The sequence below is a fragment of the Megalopta genalis genome, chromosome 15 (genome assembly GCF_051020955.1).
Source record: "Megalopta genalis isolate 19385.01 chromosome 15, iyMegGena1_principal, whole genome shotgun sequence".
Taxonomy (NCBI): Eukaryota; Metazoa; Arthropoda; class Insecta; order Hymenoptera; family Halictidae; genus Megalopta; species Megalopta genalis.
The window spans coordinates 6064622-6082914 of record NC_135027.1 but is presented as its reverse complement, the minus strand read 5'-3'; the positions used below and the strand labels follow the sequence as shown (position 1 = coordinate 6082914).

The 18293-nt window shown below is 38.4% G+C and overlaps 1 protein-coding gene across 11 annotated transcripts in view; it reads left to right on the top strand.

The window, feature by feature from the left end:
• The window catches only part of rdx (BTB/POZ and MATH domain-containing protein rdx), a 199471-nt gene that overhangs the window by 176810 nt on the left and 4368 nt on the right, over positions 1-18293 (top strand). For 7 of the 11 annotated variants that reach the window (XM_076526673.1, XM_076526674.1, XM_076526675.1 and 4 more), the window contains 5 exons: positions 14282-14418; positions 15740-15891; positions 16701-16840; positions 16928-17105; positions 17783-18104. In XM_076526673.1, the coding sequence (XP_076382788.1) occupies positions 14282-14418; positions 15740-15891; positions 16701-16840; positions 16928-17105; positions 17783-18104 (929 nt within the window). Of the gene's footprint in view, positions 1-4611; positions 4770-14281; positions 14419-15739; positions 15892-16700; positions 16841-16927; positions 17106-17782; positions 18105-18293 lie in introns of all 11 variants that reach the window. The other 4 variants (XM_076526680.1, XM_076526672.1, XM_076526671.1 and 1 more) reach the window with 4 other exon arrangements.

The following is an 18293-nucleotide window of genomic DNA, read 5'->3' as shown; positions in this document are numbered from 1 at the left end:
GAAGCGATCGTTCACCTCGCGGTGACCGGTGCTCGGAGTGTTCGGCGTGTTCGGTGTGCTCGTTGCGCTCGGATACCGTGTCCGCGATTCTACCGGAAGCCTCGACTTGGTCTGGTGCTTGAACCCGTGCGCGCCGCTCCCGTAAACGGGCACGGGTGATTCAAGGCCGATCCTCGACGACCGCCGGCACCGGGTTGAACGACTCCTGGGGGCGTCGACCGGGCCTTCTCCCTTCTTCGCCACCTCTTCGCCTCCCCTCCGCCTCCTCGCCGCGGCAGTGTTTTCTTCTATGCGGAAACGTTGAACGCGACGAACAAACGAGCGTCTCTTCCCCGCCTGAATCGCCGCGTCCTAGGCCCTGCTGCGGGGCACATCGAAGCCGGCCGAACCTTGTCCTCTCGGCATCCGCAGCCTTCGATCGCTCGCGATCGCTCGCAAACGTTTCCGTGTCATACTCGACGGACGCGTAATCTCGACGATTTGTCTCGCTCTCGTAAATCGGCCGACTCTTCCGTGTGTTCCGTTTAGGAGCCGTACGATCGTCCTGAGGAGTTCACGAGCAACGATGCAGCGAATCTCGACCGCCGGCACCGGCTTCCGCAGAATGTTGTGTCCGGCCCGAAATAGACTCGGAAAGGATCGACACGCTCTCCGAGCGTGGAATCGAATCGGAACGCGAATTACCCCGTTCGATTTCCTATCCGAATCGACGGCGATCCTGGGATTCGGAGATCCTGAAACTCCGAGGTCCCCGAAGTTAATTTTGGAATCGACGTTTCGTCGAGGCGTCTTCGTTGTCGTCGTCTCCGTTCGGCCCGTGTCGTCCCTCCACGGCCACGATCGATGGAAGCGCCGATCTTTGACCCGTGCTCGTTCCTGAAACCGCGCGTTTCAAGGACGATTATGGTCGATCATCGCGGGTTGAACGACTCCCGAGGCCATCGACCGGTACACGGCTTTGGTTCCTCGTCGCTCCGATCCTTGGAAACGAGCGAGTCGTATCGATATTCCCTCCTCCGGGCTGCTTAACAGTACCCGGGACCGATTAACAGTATCCAGCGAATCGGTGGGTGGCACGTTTTCACCTAGTATCATCTTTTTCCCCCCTTTCCTCTCCTTTCCACCTGTCTCGAGTGTCTCGAATCTCCTCGAACACGACGTCGCGACGCTTTGATTGCCGGATCATTTAAATAATCGGCATTCCGTATCGTCGGCTCGTTCTCTTATCTCGAACAGTTATACAGTGGGATTCTCTCCAATTGTCGTTCTGGTTTTAAACGAAAATGGACAATTTGGGAAGAGGCGATACGATTGCTCGAGCCTCGCGGCTCGTTTTTATGGTTGCCGATTGTGAACGACTATAAAAGCGAGGCGCGAGGCTTCTATAATCGTATCTACTGTTCCAAAATTATGCATTTTTGTTTCCAAATTGAAGGATGATTCTGGAGAGTCTACTGTATAAGGTTGTGAAATAAGATCGTCCGCGTTTTCTTGTAAACATAATATCGCACCGCGCAACCGTCGACGCGAACAGACTCGTTATACTATTTCAATCTAATCAACCCTGTTTTAAAGTAGACATTTCCAGCTTTCGTTTAAGCTAAATTGCATAGAAAAAGTTCCATGGAAACGTATCCTAATACCTATCTGAACTTTCCCTTTTAAATCTCGTAAGCCCCACGATGTCAGATGTCAGATGTCAATTCCTTTTAATTTTTCAACATGATCTCGTCGTTCTACCGCAATCGAATCTATCATGTCCTAAAGTAGACACTTCCAGCTTTCGTTTGAGCTAAGTTGCATAGAAATAGCTACGCGAGAACATTTTTCAAAAACCGTCCGAACTTTCCCTTTTAGATCTCGTAAGCCCCTCGATGTCAGATATCGATTCCTTTTAATTTTTCAACATGATCTCGTCATGCTATCGCATTCTAATCTATCCTGTCATAAAGTAGACACTTCCAGCTTTCGTTTAAGCTAAGTTGCATAGAAATAGCTGCACAAGAACATTTCTCAAAATCCGTCCGAACTTTCCCTTTTAGATCTCGTAAGCCCCTCGATGTCAGATATCGATTCCTTTTAATTTTTCAACATGATCTCGTCATGCTATCGCATTCTAATCTATCCTGTCATAAAGTAGACACTTTCAGCTTTCGTTTGAGCTAAGCTGCATCGATATAGCCACGCGAGAACATATCTCAAAATTCATCTGAACCATCGCTTCGAATTCGCGTAATTTTCCTTGTCTTTTCCTAGGTGTCAGAGGTCCGTGAACGGACTTGTCACACAACCTAACACTCCAACCTCGTCTACGATAAGACGAGTAAACTTGTTTCATGGTCCGCCCACCTCTCCTTCAACAATTCTTACGCTCGTTCGTTTCCTTATCTCCTTGATTATGCTTGCGCGGATAGTGTCGCAATAGCAGACTAGATTATCGGTTAATTATCGGTCTGGTTCGGTTTGTCGTTGACTGTACCAGAGTACAGGTGTGTATATTGGCCGCGAATCGTTCGGTTAACAGGTCACTGGGTGATTTTTTGCGATAAAGCTGATCTCTCTTTCTATAGATAGATATATAGAGGATGTCCCAAAATTATGGTACTAACGGGAAATGAGGGGTTCCTGAGGTCATTTGAAGTAACTTTTTCCTTTGCGAAAATGCAATCCGCGGCGTTGTTTACGAGTTATTAACGAAAAACGATGACCAATGAGAAGCGAGATCAGCTGGCGCGAGACGGATGTGTCGATAAGCTGAAGTGGGTTTCGTGCGCTCGTTGGCTCGGCCGCCTTGCGCTAGCCGAGCTCGCCTCTCATTGGTCAGTGTTTTTTGTTAATTACTCGTAAACGATGCCTCGGAGAAAGTTTTTGTAAAGGAAAAAGTTACTTCGAATTACCTCAGGAATCTCTCATTTCTCGGAAGTATCGTAATTTTGGGACATCCTGCATGTTATATCTCTCTCTCTCTCCCCCTCTCTCTCTTTATATATATAATATAATATAATATAATATAATATAATATAATATAATATAATATATATAATAATAATATATATTATATATATAATTATATATAATATAATAATATATATAATATTATTTATTTATTATATATTATACTATTATTTATATACATATTTAAATATTATATATATATATATATATGATATCATAATATATAATAATATTATATAATAAATATATATAAATAATATATATATAATCCCGCGCTTGCTTTCTCTCTGAGTGTGTTTACCGCGAGCGCCCGCGCGCGTTTAATTGAATTTGTCTCGGCGAGCCGTTCGACACGAGAGAAAATCCGGCGGCCGGTGTTGCGCAAAGCTCGCGTAACAGGGCGGAAAGGGCCGGTGGTGTGGTGCACGGTGTGCAGGCCACGCGACACTGTCGCCGCGATTTACGAAACGAACCGAGCGCGGACCTCGTATTCGTGAGAGGATCGATGAAACGCGTAGGCGGACTTGGAACGAGTCCAGCCAAGCGCTATTACGCTCGTGGATACGGAATTAGAGTCGGAACGTAATGCCGTGCTGCAGGCCGTCTGTGGCGGTCGTGTTCCGTTGGGCTCGTTCCGTAAGGACGCCGCCCGTTTCTCCACCTTTCGGGCCGAGAGAGATCGGCTCGCGGAGGAATCGTGTTCCGGGACGATGAAAGACCAGCGGCGACGACGACGACGAGAAAGAATCTCTGGGAAGGGAGGGGGGGGGGGGAGATCGGGACGCGGCGAAGACCGAAGTGTTGGTTCAGGGTCGTGTTTCACGACTTCCGGCGTCGGCCGGTTAAAGATTTCGCAATGCCGCCGTGGAAGAAGCATTTTCCGACCGTGAACCATCGTCCAGGGACGTAACTGGTTACGAGATTACACGCACGAGCGTCCGTTGAACTGCCGCGCGGCACCGCCGCAACCGCCCCTCCTACCTGTTTCGATGCGAATCTTGACCTTAAACTTCCGATGCGCGAAGGTCATCTCGAAGCGAAGATCATCGAACCCGCGGCGCGGTGCGATCGTGCTCGTGCGAGCGAACGCGAGCGTGTGCGCCGCGTATCCTCTTTCCGAGTCGCGCTCGCTCGGGCTCCCGAGCGAACAGTATTCCTCGGAAAGAGCACGGTGCCATCCTCGCGAATCTCTCTCTCTCTCTCTCTCTCTCTCTCTCTCTCTCTCTCTCTTTCTCTCTCGACATTTCGGACACCGAGTTTTCAACGCGATTACCCAGAATTCTGAGCAACCGCTCGCCAGTTGTCGCCGCGAGCTCGCCGAAGCAAAAAGGTTAATGACGGCGATCGATACGCGGCGTGCAGAGATTAAGGACGCATCGGTTGTAACGAGCGCCGGAGGCAGCCATCCCCGGCGACCCGTGAACCGTGAGTCGCGACTTGCTGGAACTATGCTGTTTCATTTATACTTTGACTGAAAACTTGATTGTTCCCTGCGAAAAAGACGAGAGTGGTGAAAGGGATAATAATAATAACAATAATAATAATAGCAATAATAATAGCAATAATAATAATAACAATAATAATAGCAATAACAATAACAACAATGATAACAATAATAATAACCTTATTGATCGACGGGATAACCCTTTGTTACAGTGAGAGAATAATAATGAAGCTGTCACACGAGAGCGGATAAAATACAATAAGATAGACTAGAAAGATAAATAGAAAACTCAAGAAAGGAAAAACGCTTGAAATTTGGTTAGATTATCAGAGCGGGGATGAATGAGAACACCGAATACCAAGAGAACTGGGTAAAAACATTTCAACGCAGAAAGACAAATACAGTAAATTCTCATCCCAATTTTCCTTCGGCTTGTAAACAACAAATGGAGGATTTGGGAAGAGGAGATACGATTGTTCGAGCCTCGCGGCTCATTTTTATGGTTGCCGATTGTTATAAAAACGAGGCGCGAGACTGGAATAATCGTATCTCCTCTTCTAAAATTCTCTCTTGTTCTCTCATTTTTGTTTACAGTCTAAAGGAAAATTAGGGAGAATTTACTGTGTTTGCAAATACTATTTCTCTCAATGTGTTATATTTTGTCTGTGTTACGTATGTTTTTCATTTGTATTAGTAACATATTTCCGTACCAAATAAAATACTGGTTGAATTATTTAATCGATTTTACGAATACATAACAAATATTTAAAAGACATAGATATTTTGCGATGCGAGGCTGAGATAATTGAAACGAATATCTCTTTCATTGTTATTTATAATGAAAAATATACTATCCGCGAGATTTCGCCGACCGAGCGACTGCGAGTATTTAAAAATGCTCCAATTACATTCGTTAATCGGGAGAAACTTAAGAAACAGCTTATTTTCCAATGCAATTCGTGTTCGTACCTTTTCTATAGATTTATTTTCTCTCATGAATATTGATCGCGTAAGAAACAGAATTTCAAATGATTTATAGAAATGAAATACAATCTCAATTATTTATTTACAGCGCTTTCTTTAACACTTTGATGGCCGCGCGTCGACGCAGTCGAACGTCGCCAGGGGCCGGCAATATTTTCGAGGAATTAAGTGAAAAACACTTTATGTAAATTCATAAAATAATTCAACATGTGCGAACGTACGCATAAAACAAATACAAAACAACAACAACGATAATTAATTAATTAATAAATAATAATAATTATAATATATTATAATTATATTATATAATATATTAATAATATTATATAATATTATAATAATATAATATAATATATAATTATAATAATAAATATATAGTATTATAATAATATTATATAATATATTATATATGTTATAAATAATAATAATTAATTAATTAATACAACAAATTTAATATTTTCTTTGTGCGATAATTATTAAAGCATCACACACACACACACACACACACACACACACACACACACACACACACACACACACACATGTTGTATGAGCGGCCATTAGAGTGTTAAGAAAAGACTGTATTTCGATTAAAAGTTTTCTTTACCGCAACGTAAAACAATTGTTTTCAATGCTCGTATGTGTCACTATCGCGTCGAATAAAACTCGATAAATTATTTTAAACAAACAAGAGTATATCGTTAACTATTTCCAGTACTTCTCCAAATATTTGTACCCACGTCTGAACAGCGTCAGCGGCAGAAAGCTCGAAGGAAGTGTAGGAACTACAAAAGAAATCTATTGGGTTGGCAACTAAGTAATTGCCGATTTGTTCAATGAAATAAAAATTTTTTTTTCACTTGGAACGAAGTTTAATCTGTAATGTATTTTCTATTTTGTACGATGACCTTTTGCCATCTCTCCGACAACTTGAAAATTCCACGCTCGTAGAAAGTCTGATACTTTTCGGCCAAAAACTGAGTTAAGTGAGATTTTACAGCGTCAACATCGTTAAAAGTTTTACCACGAAGGGAGTTGTCCAGGGATCGAAATAAGTGGTAATCCGATGGCGCGAGATCAGGGCTATATGGTGGGTGTAACATCAATTCCCAACCAATATCCATGAATTTTTGCCGAGTGGACAAAGACGTGTGCTGCCTAGCATTGTCCTCGTGGAAAATGACACCTTTACGATTGACCAATTCTAGTCGCTTTTCCTTGACCGCTGCATTCAATTTGTCCAGTTGCTAACACATTCACGGATAATAAAAAATAACATAATAATAATAATAATAATAATAATAATAATAATAATAATAATTTTATAATATAACATTTACGGATATCATAAAAATGGGAGTGAGAGACATCTATAACTGAAATCAGCAATTACTTAGTTGCCGACCCAATATAATAAAGTAATAATAAACTATAATAAAATGAAGCAACTATTTCTCACTTCCAATTAATTATTTATTAATATTACTGAGGCGTCTGCTAACATTTTATTCGACAGCAAGTTGCACATAGAATATTGCACGTAATAAAAATTAATATCTGAGAAATAATAATCAAGATGTAACGAACGTTTGGCATCGTTTTTGATAATTAACATAGATGTCGATGCATAGTTCGAAGATGGCCGACGAATGCTGGAGAAAACGATTGATTCACGGATAATAAAAAATAACATAATAATAATAATAATAATTTTGTAATATAACATTTACGGATATCATAAAAATGGGAGTGAGAGACATCTATAACTGAAATCAGCAATTACTTAGTTGCCAACCCAATATAATAAAGTAATAATAAACTATAATAAAATGAAACAACTATTTTACTTCCAATTAATTATTTATTAATATTACTGTGGCGTCTGCTAACATTTTATTCGACAGCAAGTTGCACATAGAATATTGCACATAATAAAAATTAATATCTGAGAAATAATAATCAAGATGTAACGAACGTTTGGCATCGTTTTTGATAATTAACATAGATGTCGATGCATAGTTCGAAGATGGCCGACGAATGCTGGAGAAAACGATTGATTCACGGATAATAAAAAATAACATAATAATAATAATAATAATTTTATAATATAACATTTACGGATATCATAAAAATGGGAGTGAGAGACATCTATAACTGAAATCAGCAATTACTTAGTTGCCAACCCAATATAATAAAGTAATAATAAACTATAATAAAATGAAACAACTATTTTACTTCCAATTAATTATTTATTAATATTACTGTGGCGTCTGCTAACATTTTATTCGACAGCAAGTTGCACATAGAATATTGCACATAATAAAAATTAATATCTGAGAAATAATAATCAAGATGTAACGAACGTTTGGCATCGTTTTTGATAATTAACATAGATGTCGATGCATAGTTCGAAGATGGCCGACGAATGCTGGAGAAAACGATTGATTCACGGATAATAAAAAATAACATAATAATAATAATAATTTTGTAATATAACATTTACGGATATCATAAAAATGGGAGTGAGAGACATCGATAACTGAAATCAGCAATTACTTAGTTGCCAACCCAATATAATAAAGTAATAATAAACTATAATAAAATGAAGCAACTATTTCTCACTTCCAATTAATTATTTATTAATATTACTGAGGCGTCTGCTAACATTTTATTCGACAGCAAGTTGCACATAGAATATTGCACGTAATAAAAATTAATATCTGAGAAATAATAATCAAGATGTAACGAACGTTTGGCATCGTTTTTGATAATTAACATAGATGTCGATGCATAGTTCGAAGATGGCCGACGAATGCTGGAGAAAACGATTGATTCACGGATAATAAAAAATAACATAATAATAATAATAATAATTTTGTAATATAACATTTACGGATATCATAAAAATGGGAGTGAGAGACATCTATAACTGAAATCAGCAATTACTTAGTTGCCAACCCAATATAATAAAGTAATAATAAACTATAATAAAATGAAACAACTATTTTACTTCCAATTAATTATTTATTAATATTACTGTGGCGTCTGCTAACATTTTATTCGACAGCAAGTTGCACATAGAATATTGCACATAATAAAAATTAATATCTGAGAAATAATAATCAAGATGTAACGAACGTTTGGCATCGTTTTTGATAATTAACATAGATGTCGATGCATAGTTCGAAGATGGCCGACGAATGCTGGAGAAAACGATTGATTCACGGATAATAAAAAATAACATAATAATAATAATAATAATTTTATAATATAACATTTACGGATATCATAAAAATGGGAGTGAGAGACATCTATAACTGAAATCAGCAATTACTTAGTTGCCAACCCAATATAATAAAGTAATAATAAACTATAATAAAATGAAACAACTATTTTACTTCCAATTAATTATTTATTAATATTACTGTGGCGTCTGCTAACATTTTATTCGACAGCAAGTTGCACATAGAATATTGCACATAATAAAAATTAATATCTGAGAAATAATAATCAAGATGTAACGAACGTTTGGCATCGTTTTTGATAATTAACATAGATGTCGATGCATAGTTCGAAGATGGCCGACGAATGCTGGAGAAAACGATTGATTCACGGATAATAAAAAATAACATAATAATAATAATAATTTTGTAATATAACATTTACGGATATCATAAAAATGGGAGTGAGAGACATCGATAACTGAAATCAGCAATTACTTAGTTGCCAACCCAATATAATAAAGTAATAATAAACTATAATAAAATGAAGCAACTATTTCTCACTTCCAATTAATTATTTATTAATATTACTGAGGCGTCTGCTAACATTTTATTCGACAGCAAGTTGCACATAGAATATTGCACATAATAAAAATTAATATCTGAGAAATAATAATCAAGATGTAACGAACGTTTGGCATCGTTTTTGATAATTAACATAGATGTCGATGCATAGTTCGAAGATGGCCGACGAATGCTGGAGAAAACGATTGATTCACGGATAATAAAAAATAACATAATAATAATAATAATTTTGTAATATAACATTTACGGATATCATAAAAATGGGAGTGAGAGACATCGATAACTGAAATCGGCAATTACTTAGTTGCCAACCCAATAATTGATCACTGTGTATCGATTTGGGATCGAGAGATGAGGAGAGACTTTCACTTCGTCCAGGGTCTTTGCGCGCCATGTCGAGAGCGGGTTTCCCACGCTTCCCTTTGTCGTATCGATAACTCGGAACCGAGCAGAGAAATTTTTGCTGGCTTCGCGGGCTCGCGTTTTCGCGGGGCGGAAAGAACGCGCGACGCCCGAAGTTTTCGAAACGAATCGCGTCACGGTAAATCGAGCCGCCGCCGCGCGCTGGAACACGCGATTCTTTCTGACCGCCCGATCGAAATCGATTATCCGACCTCTTAACGCCTGTTTTTCCATCCCCGGTTCTTCCGGCTCCGCTCGCCTCGATCGATTATCGAGGACAAACAGGAATTTGCGAAATCGTAGGCAGCTCTCGAGGAGAGAACGATTTACCTGGCCGTCGAAGGTGTTCCGTTCCCCGGCGGCTGTTGCTCCGGCGCATCGAACGCCCGCCGAGAGATAACGTCTAGAACCGGAAGCGCCGCCAGTGTCGTCCAAATAGCTGGTTCTAGCGACGACCTTCCCTTAGAATCGTTCTTCGAGGTCTGACACGTGGGGAATACGAACTGGAGGAAACTAATTTAGAGTCGGTGCGTAGCTCGCGATAGCGTGGTCGACCAATGCCGGGCCATGTTCGGTTCTTGTTAGGAAACGCGGCTCTTTTCAACGAGCATTCTCGGTGAAATAGGCTTTCGAGGTTTGCCGTGGTCAGAGCTGAGTAATATTCATAGAGAAAATATTTCAAATTTTGAATAATAGATTCTTTACGGTTCAAATAAAATGGTATACTTCAAATAGGACGTCAAATTTTTGTAAATGAAATATCTTATTTCGATAATCCCCAACTCTGAAGCAGGAAAATAAATATATAACTTTTATAAACTAAAATGTAAAATAAAATATTTTAATAGAAAATATTTTACTAAATATTAATTTAATAATATTACTAAATATTAATTTAATAATATTACTAAATATTAATTTAATAGTATTACTAAATATTAATTTAATAGTATTACTAAATATTAATTTAATAATATTGCTAAATATTACTTTAATAATATTGCTAAATATTACTTTAATAATATTGCTAAATATTAATTTAATAGTATTACTAAATATTAATTTGATAATATTGCTAAATATTACTTTAATATTGCTAAATATTATTTTAATAATATTACCAAATATTAATTTAATAGTATTACTAAATATTAATTTGATAATATTGCTAAATATTACTTTAATATTGCTAAATATTATTTTAATAATATTACTAAATATTAATTTAATAGTATTACTAAATATTAATTTGATAATATTGCTAAATATTACTTTAATAATATTGCTAAATATTACTTTAATAATATTGCTAAATATTAATTTAATAGTATTACTAAATATTAATTTGATAATATTGCTAAATATTACTTTAATAATATTGCTAAATATTACTTTAATAATATTGCTAAATATTAATTTAATAGTATTACTAAATATTAATTTGATAATATTGCTAAATATTACTTTAATATTGCTAAATATTATTTTAATAATATTACTAAATATTAATTTAATAGTATTACTAAATATTAATTTAATGATATTGCTAAATATTACTTTAATAATATTGCTAAATATTACTTTAATAATATTGCTAAATACTATTTTAGTAATATTACTAAATAGTGTTTCAATAATATTAATAAATATTAGTTTATTAACCCTTTGCACTCGAAGCTATTTTAACCTTAAATCTGAAATAATCTTTCTGACATATAGTATTTTCATTTTCTATAACAGAGTGCATTTTATGCATACGAAATTGTGTCTCGTGACTCGCACAACAGTTACACTTTTAACAATATTTTAAACCTAAACTTTGTTAACATAGAAATTATCTTAGAACACGATACAACAAATTTTAATGATACCTCTGAGTCACCGCTCGAGTGCAAATGGTTAAAAATGTTTTAATAAACCGTGAAAATATTTAACGTAACGTGAAACGAGATACCGTAAAAAAATCATAACATTTGTGAGTGAAACATATTGTCTTCAAAAGTATTCGTTGAAGAACTATATTGAATATATATTTCTAATGCACAAGAAAATAATACTTCGTATTAGATTACCAAAATAATGACATTTTACACCGTAATTTAGTAAAATCAAAATATTCGATTCGACGACGATAAATGAAATAAACAAAATATTCCAAACTGCGGCGTTCTTCGTGTAGAATACAATTTAAAATATTATCTTAAACATTCTTCCGAACAAATAAAATATTTTATTTTTAAAAACATCCACGCTTTCGAACAAATAAAATATTATATTTCTAAAAATATCCATACTTCCCAATAAACAAGACATTTTATTTCCAAAGATACACATACGTAATCTAAAATAAGATATCTGCTCGCTATATTCGCCGTTTAAAATACCATTTTACCCAGCTCCGGTCACGGTCGCGTCGTTGCGATAAATCGAACGAGATTAAGTTACCACGTAGCGATTGTTACGATCTACGCGACACGATTCACGCGCGTATCTCGCGAACGAACTTTTACAGCGATTATCGATCGATCGATCGATCGATCGATCGGGGGTCCTGCGCCTAATGGAGAGTATACATACACGGCGTGTGGGGAATGGTCGCGGCGTGATCCATACATAGATCGACGATAAAAGGGGGGGGGGCCGTTTCCGTCGGATGGCAGGCGAACTAGACAAATAGAGATTTGGCTGCGGGCACGGCTTCGTTCGCCAAGGTCGCGGCACACGCGTGACGTCAGGGATCGTTGACTCCCGAGGGGCTCGACCTCGGCTTCTTCGTCTTCTTCTTCCTCCTTCTCCTCCGCGTCCTCGTCCTCGGTTACCTCTATCTCGTTGCTGACGCGGCACGAACGCTGACACGAACCGCGGATATCAACTTTGCGAAGCTCGCCGTGAGAAACGCGTCGCTTTTCGGACAAAATTTCGACGAACGGATACCGTCGGGTCGTCGTCGAAGAGTGGCGAAGGGCCCGCGGGGATCGAACCTCGCGAAACTTTTTAACGAGCGCAGAATTTCTTTGCTTCCGGAACTGTGTATCCTCTTTCTCCGTGGCTTGGACGTTGCACGGATAACGATCGCGGCAGACGCGATGTAGAAAAGAGCAGAGAAGAACGGAAGCGCGGCTCCGCAAAGTTTCAATCCCTTTTCTGCGCGTTTTTCAAGGTAATTACGTAAGAGAGACACAAGTTCGACTCGACCCTGGTTCTCTTTCTCTCTCTTTCCGATCTCTTTGCCTCTCTTACTCTCTCTCTCTCTCTCTCTCTCTCTCTCTCTCTCTCTCTCTCTCTCTCTCTCTCTCTCTCTCTCTCTCGTTCTTCTTCTCGGTCTCTCCGTTGCACGGCCTAACACGTGCTCTCTCGGTACTTGTAGTTCTTCGCTGCTCGTCTGCTCGACTTCAAGGCCGCGATCAATTTAGTCGGCAGGAACCTTCGAACGTTCCTCTCGAAACGAACTTCTTCTCTCTGCCTGCTGCCTCGCCTTTCTCTTCCCGTCTCGCGCGCGCCTCTTCTTTCCCTTTTACCTGTTTCGTTTTCGTTCGCGTTCCTTTTCTTTTTCTTTTTTATTCCCTTTGTATTCGCTCTCGTGACAAAGCCAGCCGACAAATATACCCGCGCCGGGGATATCGGCATTCGTCGAACGACGCGACACGGTTAACCGTCGTTCGTCGATCGCGCACCATTCCGATGAAATAATGCCGAGGCATTTTTTCCTTTTCATCGCGACATTTGGCTGCGCGTTAACACGTTCCCTGCCGCGTGGGGCGTATACGCCCCACGCTGAACTTTCCGTTCAAGCCATTTGGTATTATCATTGTAAAATGAAGAATTTTTTAAAAATTCATTATGCAGTCAATTATGGACATCTTAATACTATTGCTGATGCCCTCATTTAATCGTGGGGCGTATACGCCCCACGCGGCGTGATGGACAATTTTTCTTTACTGTAACTCGTTTTAACTGCATTTCTCTTATTCCGATCAGTCATTTATTCGCGTGTCGTTGACACAATACTTACTGCTTCACTGAAGCTGGGATTGATTTATAGTTCTATAGTACTGTAAAAGTTGTAACATTCTGCGATAGTTGTGTGGATAAACCACACTTATGTTTGCCATGTTTTAACAAAGTTCATCGTAACATCCCTTTGTAATCGCATACAAATTTGAATTTAACTAAAATGTTATATTTTAAACTAATATAGGCATGATAAAAAAAATTATATGTGAGGATGCAACTCGCTTGGCATAATAATGATCAGCCAGGTATTTGTTAAAGTAATTCCTAGAAAAATAAATTTATTGGTTTGCTGTGTTATGCATGTTAAACTATACAACCTCTCCTTGATAATTATGATTTTTGCACTATTTTAATTATTGTAAAGCATACGCCAGAAACAAAATAATACAAATGTAAAGCGTGGGGCGCATACGCCCCACGCGGCTTGAACGGAAAGTCTTCAAAAAACGGTCTGGCAGGGAACGTGTTAACAACGAATCGATCGTCCGATCTCCGCCGCCCGCGAATACGAGCTCGCTCCGCGAAGCTGACGCCGGTTCTTGTCTTCGCGATGAGATGATCGCCGTCGCGTCGGGATCCGCGGAGGTGTCCCGGTAATAATACTTGTTAGCGCGTAGATCAAACACCAATGCTAGGCTTCCAACGGGACGCATTCTGACGTATGTCGCATTTGAAGGTCTTGTGTGCACAGGTGAAGGTGGTGAAGTTCAGCTACATGTGGACGATAAATAACTTCAGCTTCTGCCGGGAGGAGATGGGAGAGGTGCTGAAGTCGTCCACCTTCTCGGCGGGGGCCAACGACAAACTAAAATGGTAAGGACGACCTCCGGTCGGAACGATTTCACGTTTGCGCGGCTGTTCGGATTCAGCTCGAACGAACGCGTACGGCTGATTCTCCCTAATTGAGCCGCAGCTTGGTAACGAAAATGGAGAAGTTGGGAAGGGGAGGCTCGATTTTATTGGCCGTTGACAATCGGTAACTGTGAAAACAAGCCGCGAGCCGAGGGTCGATTAGGGAGAATTTATTGTACTCGGTTAACAGGTTGACCCTCGCGAACCGTGACCCATGCGGTGGCTGGGACAACTTTGACCCAGAGTATTTAAATCTTTGGGGCACAGGATTTCGGGAAATAAAGTCGACCCGTGTTGCAGAGAAATTTTATTGCGTTTTATGTTGATATTATATATATATATATATTATAGATATATTATAGATATATTATATATATATATATATATATATTATAGATATATCTGTAATATATAATTAATTATATTATTAATATATATTAATTATATATTATATAATAAAATAATATAATTATATATTATTTATATATTATATATATTAATAATAATTGAATTGAATTATTATTATCTTAGGTTTTCATATTATGCGATTCCTTTGCTAATAATTTATATATATATTTTTTTTTTTTTATTAGCAAAGGAAAATCGCATAATATGAAAACCTAAGATAATAATAATTCAATTCAATTTGTTGTTATAGGATGGGACTCGAATAGTCCCACCATGCATTACCGTGCATCAAAAAGATGGGACATTTTTAACCCCACCGTGCCCCAAAGAGCTAAATCGTTCACTTGATTGCTCAATTATCGGCGATTAAATCAAATAAACTGCCGTCACGTTAAAGAACGACGGAATGGCTAATTAATACTGCAAGAAATGTCTTCAAAAATATGTTCGGAAAAATTGCTGAACGATGCTCAGAATTTTTGCGAACATCGCGAATAGTATAGTTATAAAAATAGTCCGCCGTCCGAGGGCTAATCGTAAAATCTAGAGATGGGACGATTTTTAGATTCGCGAAACTCGAATCCGAAGCTTTGCGAGCTCTCGAAAGCTTATACTTTTCCTTTTTCTTTTATTTTGTCGGGAACTAAATTATTGATAAATTCTTTTAAGAAAAGTAAAACTTTATTTATCGTTATAATTGAACGCAATCTGTAACATAATTGAATGAAAATTAGACGACCGTCTCCGCGTCTCTAGTAGAAATCAATACCGTTCGGGAGCCTTGTCGCGAACTTTGATCGATCCTCGGAGATATCAGAGTTCCGGCGACCGACGACCTGCCATGAATTTAACATGAACGATAATTGATTTCCAGGTGCCTAAGAGTGAATCCTAAGGGTCTGGACGAGGAGAGCAAAGACTACCTGTCCCTGTACCTCCTTCTCGTCTCGTGCAACAAATCAGAAGTCAGAGCAAAGTTCAAATTTTCTATCCTTAATGCCAAAAGAGAGGAAACCAAAGCAATGGGTAAGTCGTATTTGCTGAAACGTGTCCTGACACTCTTGCTCGTCTCGAAAAACTAGCATTAGTGCTGGGTTAAAATTGATTTTTAAAACAGTAAATAGACAGTCAATATTGTTATCTTCCCTATGGGATTCTTCTAATATGGAATTTTGCTAAATAAACTTTTTTCTTTGAAATAGTAGTTTCATACGGAAATAGCATATATATATTATATTATATATTATTAATTTATTATTAATATTATATTATATATAATATATGTAATATAATAATTATTTTATAATATAAAATATAATAATATATAATATATAATAATAAATAAATATATTATATAATAATAATATAATTATATATAATAAAATATATTAATAATAATAACTATATAATATATATTATATAAGTTTTATATAATATAGTTATTATAATATTTATTATAATAATATATATTTATAGCTATATAATATTTATATTATATAATTATTATATAATATATATTATATAATATATTATATATATATTATATATATATATATAATATAATATATTTAACTACGTAATATTTGTATGTAACTAATATTACAAAAAAAGTTTATTCGCCAAATTCTGTATTACACGAGAAGATAAACATATTTCTAGTCTATCTATTATTTCAAAAATCTATTTTTCCCAGGCTCTGACTACCATTAACGATTTCCGTGCCGTCGCCGACGGCGGCCGTGCAATTGATTTACTTTTCTAAGACGTTTTGCATCCCCGAAGACCCCGAAATTTATCAACGTATAATTAATCGATCGACGTTCGATGGGTTTCAGAGAGCCAGCGCGCATACAGGTTCGTCCAAGGTAAAGATTGGGGCTTCAAGAAGTTTATTAGGAGAGACTTCCTGCTGGACGAGGCCAACGGTCTCCTGCCCGACGACAAACTCACGATATTCTGTGAGGTATATACCTTTGTATGTTAATTGTTTAATACTCGCCCTTGTTCCGTAACGTCGTGGGCCTTTTGTCGAATTAACGACGGGACGTGATCGCGTTCGCAGGTCAGCGTGGTGGCAGACAGCGTCAACATTTCCGGTCAGAGCAACACTATTCAATTCAAGGTGCCGGAGTGCCGGTTGCCCGACGACCTCGGCCTCCTCTTTGAAAACCAAAAATTCAGCGACGTCACGCTGACGGTCTGCGGGAGAGAGTTTCAGGCGCACAAAGCTATACTCGCAGGTAACTGGCAACAATGTTTCTATAGGGTTATCGAAATCGGGTGTCGCGTCTTTATACAGAAATAAAACACTAGTTGTTTGAGCTATTTCGAATTTCTTTATTTGCATAACATTAATCGTGGAACAAAATCGTCGTTCAACGCGGTTCTGTTTCATTAACGGCGGCTGTAATATGGTTTTCTATCTCGTCAATCTACTGTGATTTATCGACGGAAACTTTACTTTTCAAAAAAACCCCATAGGAAACAATCTAATTGATTTTTCTCCACCTCGAGAAATCAGGCGTCCATTGAATGATTATAATGATTTTCAACAATCCGTACACGTTGCTGCATAGCGTAGCGTTCCATAATGATTTATTTATGATTAATGATGCCTTGTGCAAATAAAACAATCAAACCGTTTGGCAGTGCAATCTGTTGAAAGATGTGACACTTAATTTGGATAACACTATATTATAATATTCCAGTACGCGACCAATTCGACAACCGACCTGGCAATTACAGTATTCTGAACCCCTGTACAATTTTATTACATAGTCGTGGATCATGGTTACCCAACCTTTTTTCTGCCCTTATCCAGGAATCGGTGAAACAACGGGTTCGCAAATATTACCCCAAGGGAGAAAGTGGTCGTTCAGTTGTCGCTAATCCGCCGTTGATCCTGTTTCTCGTCTAGCTCGAAGTCCAGTGTTCTCGGCGATGTTCGAGCACGAGATGGAGGAGAGGAAGCAGAATCGCGTCGACATCACCGATGTGGACCACGAGGTATTGCGCGAGATGCTGCGGTTCATTTATACGGGAAAGGCGGCGAATCTGGAGAAGATGGCGGACGATTTGCTGGCGGCGGCGGACAAGTACGCGCTGGAGAGGCTGAAGGTAATGTGCGAGGAAGCTCTTTGCACGAGTTTAGCCATCGAGAACGCGGCCGACATCCTCATTCTAGCCGATCTTCATAGCGCCGATCAACTGAAGGCGCAAGCCATAGACTTCATTAACACGTAAGTGGTTGTTCGTTCTTTCCGGCGAGCTGCGAACCCGGCTTTCGGCAATTTTTTTTTAAAAGACACCGACAGGGTTCGACTAAAGAACCTTCATCGTTGCGAGGGTGACGCGTGAAATTTGAAGTCTGCGATGTAAATCGTTGGCGAGAAACGACGGCGCGTTAAACTGGAACTGTTCGTTTCTTT